Genomic DNA, 15,597 nt, shown 5'->3' on the forward strand with positions numbered 1-15,597 from the left:
GGTTGTTGTTCATTGTACCGCGGACAGTGCAGTCATCTTTCTTTCTTTCTTTCTTTCTTTCTTTCTTTCTTTCTTTCTTTCTTTCTTTCTTTCTTTCTTTCTTTCTTATAAAGAGTATCTCAAATCTCAACTGATACATGTAATATTAGCATCGTGCTATAAAAGGACAATTATATTAATGCCTGAGTCTTTATAAGCATGTTTTTGAAATAACATTCCCTATATTTAGATTTTCTGATTAAAAAATAACTGTATATGCTTTGGTTGTATTATATTATATTATCTATTAATATTATATATCTATTTGTGTGTATGTTGATACTTGTTTAGTAGGCATTTAATTCATACACATGTTTTTAAGACAGTTTACTGTATTTGTCGTGTTACGCGCTTCACAAGCATGTGGGGGGGGGATGTAGGGATCTCTCTCCACTTGGATGATGCGACTGCAGCCACAGGACAACTGCACCAGCTATCGGTGGAGTTTAGGGCCAATTGAAGACACCAGTGCACTGAAAAAAGTGTTGCATGCAAAAACTGTTGCAAACTATTTGTGTTGAATTCAAACAAATAAATAAATGTAATAATGTTCAACTTAATTTGTTTGTTTAAATTCAGCCCAAATAAATTGTTTACAACCACTTAACTTAAAAAAATTGAGTAAATCCAAGGAATCATCTTTGAATACTTTTTTTTAGTGTGGTTGATGATTATGACTGTTCCAAGTGAGGGGGTGGGGGGGGGGGGGGGGCGGCTTGCTTGGTCGCGCAAAGTGAAGAGGGTTTGGAGGTCCTTATGATCGCATGAATGTGAGTGAGTTATTTGGAGGTGGTGTTAAGGCTGAGGTGAGTTATTTATTGGACACATCCACTACACCACTGGTTACACCCCTACTCTTTTATGAGAAGTAATGACCACAGAATGTCAGGACCTCGGTTTCACATCTCATCCAAAAGTTCGCCACTGACAGTATAGTGTCCTCTTCACTTTACTGGGGCATTAGGACTCACACAGACTGTAGATTTAGCACTCCCTGCTGGCCTCACTAACACCATTTCCAACAGCAACCTAGTTTTCCAATGTGGTCACCCATCCAGGTACTGAGCAGTCACAGCCCTGTTTAGCTTTAGTGAGTAACTGGTCTTGGGCTGCAAGGTGATATGGCCATGGCCATATTGTAAAAACTGTCTATAAATACCAAAAGTATCTGGATGCAGCCTTTATGATGCAAGCTGAGATTGACCCCTCTCATAAAAACAGTCAATTGTGCAATTGTTTATGGCTTCATACAGAAAACATTGCACGTTTTGGTCACTAAACTGTATTTTTCATATGTATTTTCATATACATTACGTTTTCATTAGCTTATGTGCAAGCTCCTCCTCGAACTCTGATAATCGTAATAATACTCTTTAAAGTCATTAACTGTATAGGCTACTAATATAGGGTGGGATTTGTTTCTTTATTATTCAATCAAAAATAAAGACAATAGATTTTTTTTCTATGCAACCATTCATTCATTCATTTTGTCGTCGGCTTAGTCCCTTTATTAATCCAGGGTCGCCACAGGAGAATGAACCGCCAACTTATCCAGCATATGTTTTACACAGAGGATGTCCTTCCATCTGCAACCCATCTCTGGGAAACATCCATACACACTCATACACTATGGACAATTTACAGTTTATATTAATTACAGCATTTTATTTTACAATTAAAATCGTTTTAACAAAACATTTTATTAGCAATATTTTATTTTTTATTATTACAATATACTCAGTTTTCCTCTCAAACTAAATATATTATTAAATAATAAATAAACAAATCTGACTCTATATACTTATATCTTACTTAAATCTGACTCTATATACTTAAGCCATTATTAACATCACAGTTTGCCTAATGTAATTATAAGCAGTTCGTGTCTCTTTAAATCTCCTGCCCTACATTCGGCCACGTCATAATCAGGAAAACACAATGGCGGATGCCAATGCGGCAGTAGCTGTGGTGACAGTTTCATTGGTTCTTTTAGGACTTTTATCGGGACTAAGCGTTTTGTGGGCTCTTCTGCCGGTAGCTGTAGTGGTGCTTATTTTTGTACTTGCCAGTGGACTTAAGGGACGAGATGAACTTGCCCATTTGAACGTTTGCGTGCTGGTGCTGGGAGATATTGGGCGCAGTCCTCGCATGCAGTATCATGCGCTCTCTCTCAGCAAACATGGATACAATGTCACCATAATTGGCTTTCTCGGTATATACATTTTAACGCATGCACTTCTCATCGCTTCATTATTTGCTTGTATGCATGATTCAAGGTCTCCATAAGAGTATGTCTGAATCAAGGCATACTGATAAACATGCGAATCACTTCAGTATGCAGTCCTTGATTATAGTACATCTAACACCGAGATCTTGTTCATATAGGAACTAAACCTCATCAAGACATTCTTGAGGATGACAGAATAGACATTCTTCCCATTTCAGAGCTAAAGGGGCTTACAGGTAATACAAATACTCTCTATAAAGGATATGCACAAGCACAATCATTTTGATATAAATATTACCTGTATTTTGCCTTTCAGTTGGCCCCAGAATTTTCAGGTATGCTTCAAAGGTGATACTCCAGTCTTTCCAGCTGCTCTATGTCTTGATGACGATTGAGGACCAAGGCTATATTCTTATGCAGGTATCGGTCTTGTGTATAAAGTGACATTTCTAAATCTGATCATGTCATTCAAATTGTAAGTCGTACTTGTGTTTCTTGAAGAACCCTCCTGGACTGCCGGCTATAGCGGTGACATGGGTGGCGAGTCGTATCAGGGGAAATCAGTTTATCATAGACTGGCACAACTATGGATACACCATTATGGCTCTCACTCATGGGGAAAATCATTTAATTGTTAGGTTGGCAAAATGGTAAGTACAACACATTGAGTGATTTTTGGATGTTTGACAACAAATCTGTAGCCTTTGTCAAAGAAATGTAATATAGACTGGGTTAGTAGTAGTAAAACTTTGTTGTCCTTGACATGAAATGGGCATTACCATATTGATGCAGACATTCCATAAAATCAAACAATAAAAACAATACAAAGTCCAGTAATTACAATAATTATAATGCTAATTAAGATAAACACTTGTTAAGTAAACCCACTGAAACTGGTACAAAGGTTTTCTTATATTGGTTCAACCTACACCCAGGGACACTATATCTCCTACCAGATGAAAGCAATTCATAATGTGGAAATAAAAAAATGAGTTGGATCATTTAGAATCCTTTCCACCTAAATGAGGACACAATTTTCTTAAAAAAACTTGAGGATTAAAATATTCATCATCCCAAAAGTGAAACTACTCACTCTCATGTTTTTCCAAATGTCTGAGCGCTTCATTCATCTTTAATACACAAATTAACATATAAGATGTAATCAGAGAGCGCTAATCCTTTATACAAGAAGAAAAATGACAATATTGCAACAGAAACCAAACTGTTCGACATATTCTTGTGGAATGCCCTATTTTTAATGTTATCAGAGAACGATTTTTATATGGAGAGACTTTAAATGAAATATTTTAAAATGTGAATCCTTCCAAAATTGTATCATTTTATTAAAAGTAAATCATAAACTGTTTTAGATTTTTATCTTAATATTAATATTATTGTTATTATTATTAATTTTCTTTTCAGCTTAGTCCTTTTATTAATCAGGGGTCGCCACAGCAGAATGAATCGTCAACTTATCCAGCATGTTTTACACAGCGGATGCCCTGCCAGTACAGCGAAACATCCATACACACTCATTCACACACATACACTTAAGGCCAATTTAGTTTATTCAATTCACCTATACTACATGTCTTTGGACTGTGGGGGAAACCTGAGCACCCGGTGGAAACCTAAGCGAACATGGGGAAAACATGCAAACTCCACACAGAAATACCAGTTGACCCACCAACCTTCTTGCTGTGACAGCGACAGCGCAACCCATTGCACCACCATCCTATTATTAATATTATTATTATTATTATTGTTATTAATAATAATAATGTATTTTCTTATGTTTTATTTATTGGTTTTGACAAATTTTAATTGTTAAAATATTTTGATAATTACAGAAAAGTGATATTTATAAAATGTTTTTATTTATTTTTTTTTTTGGACAAGACAGCCAGAGAAGCTGATATGGCAAACTCAAAACCTTAAATCAAACAAAAAGTGCACAGGGGTATGTGTCGGTGCTCTTTGGGTAAGGGATTCATCAGTTTAAACTGCAAAAATCAGTCCAAGGCACTTGAAAAATGTGGAAAAAAAAATATTTTTAATTATATTTCATGTTTTTTCCACATTTTTCGAGTGCCTTGGACAGATTTTTGCTGTTTAAACTCAAAACCTTCTCTCTATCCTTCATACACAACAGTGGTCATGAGATGTTAAAGAAAAGGAACTAAAACAGTCAAAGCTTTCCATGTTCAACTAATCATTAAGCTCCAAAAACATCTTTGTGTCGCCAACAAACAGTAAATGCCACTTGTCTATATCTAAATAATAAATAAATATGCAAATAAATTAGTAAATGTATATTAAATCCATAAATTCTTGCATAAGTAAAATAATAAATAAAGAAATATGCAAATAAATAAATGTATATTAAATCCATAAATTCTTGCATAAGTAAAATAATAAATAAAGAAATATGCAAATAAATAAATGTATATTAAATCCATAAATTCCTGCGTAGATAAAATAATAAATAAATTTGCAAATAAATAAATTTATCTAAAATCCACAAATTCCTGCATGAATAAATATATAAATAATTATTGGTGCAGGCAGGTAAATAATTAAATAAGTTACACAAATGTTGGGGAAATAAGAAAATACTAAACTGAAAGTTTGTCCACTCCCCCCTCTCACCCCGTTTTCAATCGTTTATCCATTAATTTTCATTAGCATGTTGGCCTGATGAAAGTAAATTCGGAACTACGTTAAAGAAATGAATAAATGTTTGAAAGGGGAGTGGATAAACTTTCAGTTTAGCATTTTCTTATTCCCCCAACACTAGTGTAATCCATTTAATTATTTATCTGCCCTCACGATTAATTATTTAAATATGTATTTATTTATTATTTCTATATATATTTATTTGTTTATTTATTGTTTTATTTATGCATGAATTTTTGGATTTACTTACTCGTTTACTCATTTACATATTTATTTATTTATTGTTTTTGCGGGTTTTGTCCTCCATAGAAAATAAGCATCATCTCTCCTAAATAAAAAAACTTGTATATCTTGTAAATCATATTTTAAACAGTGCATTTCTTGAGTTTTCTGTAAACAAATATTTTAATGTAAGTAATCATTTTAGTCTAAAGGAAAATATGCCATATCAAGGCATCTATGGTGCAGCTTCCAATCATCGTCAATGTAGTGCAAACGTGCAACGTGTAGTTACATTTTGAGAGGTTTGTGGGTATGCGACCGAGCGAAGGCTACGAACATGAGCTGGAAAAATTAGATCGGTTATAGGATCTGAATGTCGATTTCGATTACTTAGAGTAATCACCCAGGCCTAGAACTAACCATTTAATGGCCACTGCAATAATAATAAATAACATATTTACAATAAAATAATAATAAATAAGATATAATTATGCCAGTGTTAAATGGTTTAACACAGTGTTTTTAATTATGCCATTTTCTTAAGGACTAATATGAGCACAAAACCTGATGATGCACTTAGTGTGGCAAACTGCCATATTTTTTTGCACATTTTTTTCAGGACAAGCTATGTTCAAGAGATTGTTTTTGTTTGCAAACCAATATTTAAATTCTGTTTCTATTGTAAATGCAGGTCGCTATCATCAAATGTACCACAGATTAATGATGTAAAACTGTGTGCTAGTCTTGACTGTAATACCGTCTAGTATTAATGACAAAAGAGATCCCTGTGTTACTTGCGAACCATAAAGAAATATTATAAATCATACAGCGTGCAGAACGTTTCTTAAGGAAACAGCAATATGAATGGCCCTCGAGAATCTTCACACCTTTGTTTTGTTGGCAGGTACGAGAAGCTCTTTGGATGTCTCTCGGATCATAACTTGTGTGTCACTAGTGCAATGAAAGCAGATCTTTGTAAGAACTGGAATATTGAGTATGTATAGCGTTCATGTTTTGTTTTCATTGCTATCAAATAATTAATACTAAAACCATTTCTTAATTAATCAGACATGCTAATAAACAGTTTTGCATTTGCAGGGCAACCACATTATATGACAAACCACCCTCAATATTTCGAGAAACACCTTTGAAACTTCAACATGAGCTGTTTGTCAGAATGGGAAGTGCTTATCCACCATTTAGGCCTAGGTAGGTATTTTCATACCATTTTTCCTTTTCTTTTTTGTGTTGTAGTATAAAAACATTTTCGGACAATATAATACCAGTCATTTATGTCTTTGTCATTTTATGTACAAATATTTTATATATATTTATTTTTTTTAGTTCTGCTGTCACTAAGGAGTACATGGAACTGACAGCCTTCACAGAGCGAAACACTCAGACAGGAGCTGTGACACACTCTGCTGGACGACCTGCTCTACTTATCAGCAGCACCAGCTGGACTGGTCAGTGCCACATACTCTGAGCTATAGGGGTAATAGGCTTCATTCAATAATTGAAATGTCCTAACTATTCATTATTTACTTTCTCTAACAGAGGATGAAGACTTCTCAGTTCTGTTACAAGCACTTGAAGGTTATTTTTATTTTTTTTATCTAATCGTATACACTACTGTCTGATTAGTTTTGAAGAAATTACACTTATTCATAACAGATGATATAAATTGGGCATAATTAATTTAAAAATCACAAATACCTTTTGAATTGAGCACATTTAATGTTCAATGGTTTGGGGATCAAAAAGAAAAATGTAATTATATTTATTATAAAGATGCATGGATTTTCAAAAGTGATGACAAACAGTAAAATCTTTCCAATTAGTACTGTTTTAAATCTTTAACTTCATTAAAGAACCATACAAAACCGTATCCTTTAGCAAAAAATATGTATAAAATAACATATAGGTAGTATCCTGTTTCCTACATATTGAACAGATTTGTCAAATGATTGTGTTACACTGAAGACAACTAATGGCTGCGGAATGCTGACAATTCCGTTTTGCTGTCATATGATTACATTTTTAGTTATCTAACTTGTAAAACAAATTTTTTTCAATATTTAGTTTTTAATAACATTTTTGAACACGCTTTTCCCACTTGGCCAGGATTCTGTTACTAGTACTACATTTATTTTTACACTGCAACCGAATACACTGTAATCTCAGTATTTTATTTCTTTCCTTTAACAGAGTATGAGAAATTTGTTGAGACCGAGAACAGACTCCCTTCGCTGGTTTGCGTGATTACAGGTACACATCAACTGATTAGACCATTTCAAGTGATGTAAACAATAACAATGGTCCTATTTCCGGTATTAAATTTTGAGTTTCCATAGTGTCCAAGATTAACATTACGATATGATTGCCTGGTTACAGTTAGGAAATAGTTTGGTAACAAGCAGGAAATGTTCATGGGCCTGTGCCATCACCACATTGAAATAATATATATATTAATAATAATAATTATATATATATATATATATATATATATATATATATATATATATATATATATATATATATACTTTGACTTGTCAATGCAGGGAAAGGTCCTCAGAAGGAGTATTACAAGAAGCTGATTGACTCCAGGGAATTTCATCATGTCAAGATCTGCACTCCATGGCTGGAAGCTGAAGATTATCCTGTTTTACTTGGTGAGAGGATGTAATTAACAGCAAAATCAGGGGGTTCTGCGTGTCTATATGCCTTAATTTGACCTTCTATTAATACTTAAGAAGATTTTCAGTCAGAACAGAGTCTTAACTGAACAAAATCATGGCATTAAATGTTGGCCTCATTCTTTATCTCTCTGCAACTTATTGTGTACCTATAAGTTCAAATTTAATAAACATATTAAAATATTGTTTTCACTTCAAAATTACTTTCATAAACACTGAATATAACCTTAAGTGCCTAAAACGCACATATTTATTGTTGCTGTTTGTACTTTATTGGCCCATTTCTAGGAAATTTGTCTTGGATGTACGTGACGTGGTCAAGCAACACATTACAATAAATTTAACATTAAACATTAAATAATAAGTAATTTAACAATCATCAGCAATCGTCTTCCTCTGGCTAACATGTTAACATTCTTGTGTAAAACATGTGTATCATCATAGAAATGATTTCCTTAGTTTTGCTTACAACAGTTATTATACTCATACATCTCTTGAATAGGTCTTTTAACTTTCCAACCAACAACTTTTAAAGCAGTCTTTACAAGTCGAGCAAGATTTGATTTTGATTGGACTGTCAGATTTTCATACCATGCTATAAAACTGTATTTTATCAGACTCTCAAAAGACAGACTGGTTGAACAGAAATAAAATCCTCTTATTTACTCCAGATACCTCTCTTAAAAAAAAATAGCCTCATGATCTTGCTATTCTCTGTTTTGTGCACAGGTTCTGCTGACCTTGGGGTCTGCTTGCACAAATCCTCCAGTGGTCTTGACCTTCCAATGAAAGTGGTTGACATGTTTGGATGTTGCCTGCCAGTCTGTGCCATACACTTTGAGTGGTAAGACTGTGAGATCTGTCTGTTATGGTAGAATGAATGAATGAAAGTCATCTGCTCATTATCTGTATTTTGTTAGCTTGCATGAGTTGGTGAAACATGAGGAAAATGGGCTCATTTTCAAAGACTCCAGTGAACTCGCTGAACAGTTAAAGGTAAGTCATCTGCTAGTGGAAAAAAAAACTGAACTTGAGATTAAAGATGTGGATTTAATATTATTTTAAAGCTTCCTAATTTTGTTTTGGAGGTCTTGATCCATCCAAGAATCAAATAAACGCTTTACGTTTCTCCAAATATACACTGTAGTATTATATTCCCTGAAAGTTCATATTGGCATTTTCGTGATTTGAAGTGCAGAGATAACCATAATTGCAATAATTTATTTGACAGTTCATTCATAATGTTGTGCTACCCACTCTCACCTATCTGAATACCTCCAAGCCATGTCTACTTTGGTCAGAGTAGTACAAATGCGATAAAAGGGCACAATATGCCAACTTTTTTAATGAAAATATGTGAAATAGACAAAGAAATATGCTAAGATTTTGCTGACTTATGTACTGACATTTCCCAACTCTTTCAAAGAATGTTCAAATCCATATTGAAGATCACGACTTCTATGATTCCACACTTAGTCAAGGTGTCATCAAAGTACGCCTATGTTTGTTGTGAATGTGCCCTCTAGTGGCAAAAATTAAATTCTGTGCCTTTGAGGTATCTATATTTCTGTTTTTTGTGATTTTAAAATTGGCCTACCCCACATACAATCAAATACAATGCTGGTTATAAGTTTGATCAAATTATTGTATTTACATGAGGTGAAATTTAATCACAATATTGCCAAAGTCCCATTATAATCTCATTATGAGGGAGCAACAAGACGTAATCCTCCAGGACTCAGTTAAAACTACACTGAATCAAAGACATTGTGGTGTGCAGAAAATAACCATGGAATTACTTGATTAATTTCAGGCTGTATTAAAGGGATAGTTCACCTCAAAAACATGAATTTCCTCACCATTTACTCTCTTCTCTTGAACACAAAACAAGATATTGTGACAAATGTTGTAAAAAAGCAGCCATTGACATCTATAGCAGGGACAAAAACATGATGGAATGGCTGTTTTTTTTTTTGTTTTTTTAAACATTCTTCAGTATATCTTTCTATGTGTTCAACAAAAAAACTCAAACGCCTCATATTCAATATGTACAACCTGATCATATATTCAAAATTGTAATTTTTTTTTTTCATTTATAAATGAATTCACTTCATACAATTTGTTGTTTCTACATTCATCTCATTCCATTTGCCATTTCTCATTATACAGATTTAAAACAGGTTTAAAATCAGACACAAGAAATTGACATTCAGTTATCTACAACTGTAGGGCTTCCTTAGCTGCTTTATCTGCATGTTTATTTCCAATAAATCCCATATGACCAGGTATCCAGCAAAAAAATTATATCCAAGCCTTTTTTTATGTCCACTTTTTTATAATGCTAAAGGAATACGTATTTTAAAGCTTTTGAATCTCCTATTAAAGTTAATGAGACAAGTGTTCACAGCTAATTCTTGCAACCTCTTTAGCTTCTGTTTTTAGATTTCCCTGGTGATCAGGGGAAACTGGGCGTCTTCAGGAAGAATCTACGGGAAAGCAGGCAGCAGCGATGGGATGAGAACTGGGACCAAAACGTTCTGCCACTTATTAAAGAGCACTGTGACTGACCGTTGAGACCGATGGGATTTTGTAGCATGCTCCCAAATCCTTTGACAAACATTCACTAGAAAGTTACTGTCAGGTATTCGCACAGGGTACATTTTTAAGCTAACTGTCCCCACGTCAGGACAAACAGCATTCCAGCAACGCCAAATGGGAAAGACTTGAATATGAGAATAAAAAGCACACTGTCACTGTAAATAATATGTAAATAAATACTTTATTATAAAGAAATTGATTTTGTCATACATATATTTTGATCATTTCTATAGTGGAGGCTCGATTGTATGGAAACACTTGAGTAACAGAATCTTTTATGATGACATGTCTCAGTCCAGCCCTTTCTGCATATAGAAAAAAGAATTAGTTTTAAGTTTTAAATCAGTTGAGAAGAATATATATTAATAATATAAAACCTACCTAAATCTTTCTTAAAGCACTCGTATGTCTGTGGGTTGCGTACAGTAGATGCAATGTAAACATCAGGATGGTTTTCTTCAACCTCACGGTTCAGAAGTCTGCTCAGGAGTCTCACCAAACACGCAATTATATCAGGATCATACACCACATCTGCTTCAAACAAATACGGTAATGTTACTGAAAACATAACACTGTAAAGGACTAGACATGATTCGTTAAATTTAAAATAAATCTAAATCATATTTGAATCTACAATTGTTGTAATCCAGACAGTATCTCTGGGATTTGTGTCACCTGCAGCAATGATTGTGTTGGCCTGTATTCTTTGCAGCTGCTCATCTGACACGTTTTCCCAGTCCAGTTCCTCCACGCTGACGTCGTCGCAGTTAGCTAAGCAGTTTGTGATGTTGTCCTTCAGCCTCTGAAGCACAGATTGATGGCAGTCGCTGAAGATGTATTTGGTTAGGCTGCAGGACCGACACAATACGATGCCAGTAAGTCCAATTCCGCTACCCAGTTCCAGCACTGTCCTGTATCATCAATGTACAAAAACACAAATATTAATTTTTAATTGCATGCTAATGAAATGTTTTAAATTCAAGCTATTAGCAAAATTTAAAAAAAATGTTAAAGGCTGCATCTGAAAGCTCTAAAATACTGCAACGTTCCAAAGTAGGAAGGCATCAAGACCCATCCAAACCCTAATTTTCTGTTTCCTGTGATGCCTTCTGATTTAATTAAAGGTACATTAGATCTCCTATACTGCCTTCAATAGCCCTCAATCCTGTTACATTTCTAATAGTTGCACTATAACAGTAAACATCTCAAAGCACTGCTTAAGTGTGTTAATGTATGTTTTTGCTAATGTTTTCCACTTTTTGATAGCATTTCTAGCGAGAAGTTGGTATTCTAGTAAGCAAATACAGTACTCCCTTATGCCGCGGTCACACTAAAGTTTGGGCATGTGAATTCTGTCTTATGGGACTGCAAATAGAGACAGGATTAAACAAGATGAATAGACTTTTTTTTTTTTTTTTAAATATTGGTCCATATTTTACATTTCTGTTCAGAAAGAACAGATCTTCTATTGGTCTCACGCAGTCACATGATGCGATTTCGCAGGTCAGAGTTCACCGTGCTTGAACTTTGCAAAGCAGCAAACTGTGAAACCTGTCACACAAGCTTGTGTTTCCAGTCTGTCACATTAGCATTCGTATGAATGAAAGTCACTCTATCATAGGACAGCAAGGCCTAGCGGGGCAACAAGCTTTCAGACCTTCAAATGATATCACATGTAGCTGTATATGTATTAGTACGTACATTAGTTCAGATGTTTGGGTTTAATTTGCTTTGTTTTTTTAAGTTGCTTACCAAGCATTTGTTTATTCAAAATGCAGTAATTTCTCTATAGCCCATTTTGTTTTTCTAGATTATGAAAAAAGCTGATTTTTTTTAGCATTATTACTACAGTTTTTAGTCCACACTTGGTCTTTCAGAACTCATTTATCTGCTGTGTGGGAACATCTTACTTTCAGTTGATTAAGAGGCTTTATTTTTGTGGAAACTGCTTTTTTCAGGATTCTTTGACAAATAGTAAGTTCAAAAGACAGTTTTTGTTTCAATGCAATATAAAAGTTGTTGTTTTCACTTTTGATCTAATGCACCATTGCTGAATGTTTATTTCTTTAAACATTCTAAACTACTAAATGGTGTCGCCTCTTCAAAATTATTTTTCAAAATACTAAAACTTGGATTTTAATGACAAATGGATCTACATGATATACCTTTCTGAACATGAAGCTCTTGGGTAAAATGCTATATAGTTGTGAGGTGTCAGTCATACTTGTTTTTGAAGATGTGTGTGTTTTCCAGAGTCCATTCAGCAAGGTAAAGGGCAGCTTCCCAGGTGACCAGACCTGTGGTGCCCTGAGAGATGAGGGCCACATTCTCTGCTAGGCTAACAGCATCCCCTGTTGGCTGTTGATAATTTTTTAAAAAGTGTATATATAGTCGAAGACAGAATTATTTGAATTTGATTTTTTTTTTCTTTTTTAAATATTTCCCAAATGATGTTTAACAGAGCAAGGAAATTTTCACAGTATTGTGAAAAGTCACAGTGTTGAAAAAAATCTTCTCTACGTTAAACAGAAATTGTGGAAAAAAATAAACAGGGGGCTAATAATTCAGGGGGGCTAAAAATTCTGACTTCAACTATATGTTAAGTTAAAGATAAAGTACATCCAGGTGGTTATCGCAGAATAATGCCCGACAGTCTTATCGTTGTGTAAGACTGAAGGGCTTAAGCTGCGGTCACACTAGAGTTTAATAATGCGAACTTCTGTCATGCGGCGCTTCGAAAAGGGGTGGGATTAAACAAGATGATTAGACATTAAAAAAAACGAGCGATTGCTCCATGTTTTATATTTCTGTCCAGAGAGGTCATGTTTTGATCCTTAATTGGTCTCACGCAGTCAAGTGATGCGATTTTGCAGGTCAGAGTTTATTAAGCACCACAGCGACCTGCGAAACTTGATGCATGACCTTGTTTCCAGTCTGACTCATTCGCGTGCGTATGAATGGAAGTCTATGGAGAGAGAAGTCCAGTCTGACCGCAGCTTTATTCTGTGAAAACGACCGTCCTGGATGTTCATTATACCATTTATTACACAAATACTTGCCACACAATATGAAAAATTGTACACAAAATATTGTTCTGAGCTGTAATAGTTTATTACTTATTTAACTAAAAGCCAAGTTGACAGAAATGCAAACGGCTGAATGGAGCATTCACTAACCTGTGCATTAATCACTCATAAGATGGCGGAAAACAGTCAAAAATGCAAAGCTGACAGAACGAAACGGTTCAATGGAGCACACTAACCTACTTATCATTCATTTCACAAGACTGGGTCAAACAGTCGAAAACATCGGAACCAGACATGAATCAATGTAAGTATATAGATGTTATCGTATTCACGCTGACAGGCAAGGCGATTCGAATTTCCTAGTGTTATTCAGTGGTTGTAATCTTGGAATAACAAACTTTGGATTTGGAATATAACGACTGACCAATCAGAATGAAGTATTCCAGACAGCCGTGTAATAAAAGGTATCATTACTTAATGTCCAGTGCTAATGTAATCTAACTTACTAGTAAGTAGGTTTTGTAGCATACGTCCTCCTCCTGAGCACACATGACCTCACCGAGAGCCTCATACAGTATATCCAGAGGTTCAGCAGAGAGCTTTTCTTGCTACATAAAAAAATAAGTCTTCATGAAAATAAGCTGCATCTGAGAATATGTAGGAGATAAACCTGTACACAATTTTATCTTTGTAAATAAAACTTACTCTTTTAATCAATTCTGTCAGGAAGCGTCTTCTGTATTTTAAAGAGGGAGGATTCTTGATGCAAATGGGATGCAAGCATGTCTGTAAAAAAGGAAATGTGTATATGTAAAAAAAAAAAAATCTAAATGTTTAGTTTGTTTTATCAAAATAACTTCAATAGCTTGTTTACCTTCTGAAGGATGTCTTCTATGATGTCTGAAGTATTTGAACTTCTAATTTCTTCGTCTAAATACTGTAAAAAGAGTGTGTTATGTTATTTCTGGAACTAAAACAGGATAGGTTGCAATGAGCCAACATTACTTACATCCCATGGAAATGCATTTAAAAGACTCATCGCGAGGAAGTTTACTTGAAAGGTGTGAATGATGTCTTTTCTGGTTTTGTGTTCCATTCCTTCATCTTCTTGTACTCCCACTGTATGTGTATTGTTCATCTTTTAAACCGTACAATCATTGTAGTTTATTCTACGGAAGATACATGTGTGAGCTCCACAGTGAATTTCTTCGTGTGTGTCACTCCACATATATTGTGGTTGCAGCGCCACCTGCCGGTTTGGTTGTGCATTATCACCGTCGATTTATGGCCGTGAACTAAAATTCCAGGCCCTAATCTCTGCAAGTAGATTCTGTTTTATAAAAGTTGTTTACAAGATTATTATTGTATAATATGTTCTAAAAATACTTTTTAAATGCGCTTCATTCTCAAATTTCGCTGAATTGCATTGCAAACGTTTTGCCACTCGACTTTTTGCATCCTCGTTTGTGAGGTGTGATGATTTTGGCACCCTAGAACTTAATAAACATGCGCGCGCGTCGCTGTTAGTCAGCAACCCTGAACTGTGACTTAGACTTCTTTGCTTTCTATAGATTATCGTTTCCCAGTGTTGGGTTGCAGCTGGAAGGGCATCCGCTTTGTAAAACATGCTGCATAGGTTGGCGATTCATTCCGCTGTGGCGACCCCTGACTAAGCCGAAAAGAATGAATGAATGAATATTTTAGGCTTGTATTATTCAATTTCAGATGCAGCCATTGCCTTTTTAAATGTACAGTATACAGTATTCTGTGCATACATGACAGGAGCGATTAGTGTTGGGCGTGACTAACTGTGGGCGTGGTTTAGAAGACAGCAGGACGCTGACTGACAGACTTGTTCTGGCTCGCATCTGGGTGATGATGATGACGATTAAGATGAAATTGCTGATGACAAAACGTTATTGCCGGTGATAAATTAAATATGTTATTTTATTAAACTGACGAGCAGATGACATAAAATTTATACTGTTATAATGCTTCATAATGCTGTTATAATTTATACTGATAGATAGATGGATGGATGGATGGATGGATGGATGGATAGATAGAACAGTATTGTCTGCAATGTCATTTGCTCATCAGTTTTTATATATAT

General features: G+C 34.7%; 2 protein-coding genes across 2 annotated transcripts; one reads left to right on the forward strand and one right to left on the reverse strand.

Moving 5' to 3' along the window:
* Positions 1-1,973: 1,973 nt before the first annotated feature.
* On the forward strand, positions 1,974-10,653 carry alg1 (ALG1 chitobiosyldiphosphodolichol beta-mannosyltransferase). The gene is made up of 13 exons (XM_056453553.1): positions 1,974-2,251; positions 2,425-2,502; positions 2,583-2,686; positions 2,768-2,916; positions 6,069-6,158; positions 6,263-6,373; positions 6,509-6,630; positions 6,722-6,760; positions 7,373-7,432; positions 7,726-7,836; positions 8,590-8,704; positions 8,781-8,856; positions 10,290-10,653. The coding sequence occupies exons 1-13, from the start codon at positions 1,978-1,980 to the stop codon at positions 10,425-10,427; spliced, it is 1,467 nt and encodes a 488-aa protein (XP_056309528.1). The 5' UTR covers positions 1,974-1,977; the 3' UTR covers positions 10,428-10,653.
* On the reverse strand, positions 10,621-14,695 carry eef2kmt (eukaryotic elongation factor 2 lysine methyltransferase). Its single transcript, XM_056453554.1, has 8 exons — positions 14,494-14,695; positions 14,359-14,421; positions 14,190-14,270; positions 13,991-14,092; positions 12,683-12,816; positions 11,134-11,369; positions 10,840-10,989; positions 10,621-10,763 (listed from the first exon to the last, which is right to left on the reverse strand). Exons 1-8 carry the CDS (start codon positions 14,620-14,622, stop codon positions 10,663-10,665), a joined length of 996 nt encoding a protein of 331 aa, XP_056309529.1. The 5' UTR covers positions 14,623-14,695; the 3' UTR covers positions 10,621-10,662.
* Positions 14,696-15,597: the final 902 nt, after the last annotated feature.

The sequence above is a fragment of the Danio aesculapii genome, chromosome 3 (genome assembly GCF_903798145.1).
Source record: "Danio aesculapii chromosome 3, fDanAes4.1, whole genome shotgun sequence".
Lineage (NCBI taxonomy): Eukaryota > Metazoa > Chordata > Actinopteri > Cypriniformes > Danionidae > Danio > Danio aesculapii.

Bases quoted from the DNA above. Each gene is read 5' to 3' on its own strand.
- alg1 (XM_056453553.1), top strand. From the start codon at position 1,978: ATGGCGGATGCCAATGCGGCAGTAGCTGTGGTGACAGTTTCATTGGTT. The intron at 2,687-2,767 runs GTATCGGTCTTG...TGTTTCTTGAAG, and splicing joins AAGGCTATATTCTTATGCAG to AACCCTCCTGGACTGCCGGC. The intron at 7,837-8,589 runs GTGAGAGGATGT...TTTTGTGCACAG, and splicing joins AGATTATCCTGTTTTACTTG to GTTCTGCTGACCTTGGGGTC.
- eef2kmt (XM_056453554.1), bottom strand. From the start codon at position 14,622: ATGAACAATACACATACAGTGGGAGTACAAGAAGATGAAGGAATGGAA. The intron at 14,422-14,493 runs GTAAGTAATGTT...CTCTTTTTACAG, and splicing joins TAAATGCATTTCCATGGGAT to TATTTAGACGAAGAAATTAG. The intron at 14,271-14,358 runs GTAAACAAGCTA...CCTTTTTTACAG, and splicing joins TAGAAGACATCCTTCAGAAG to ACATGCTTGCATCCCATTTG.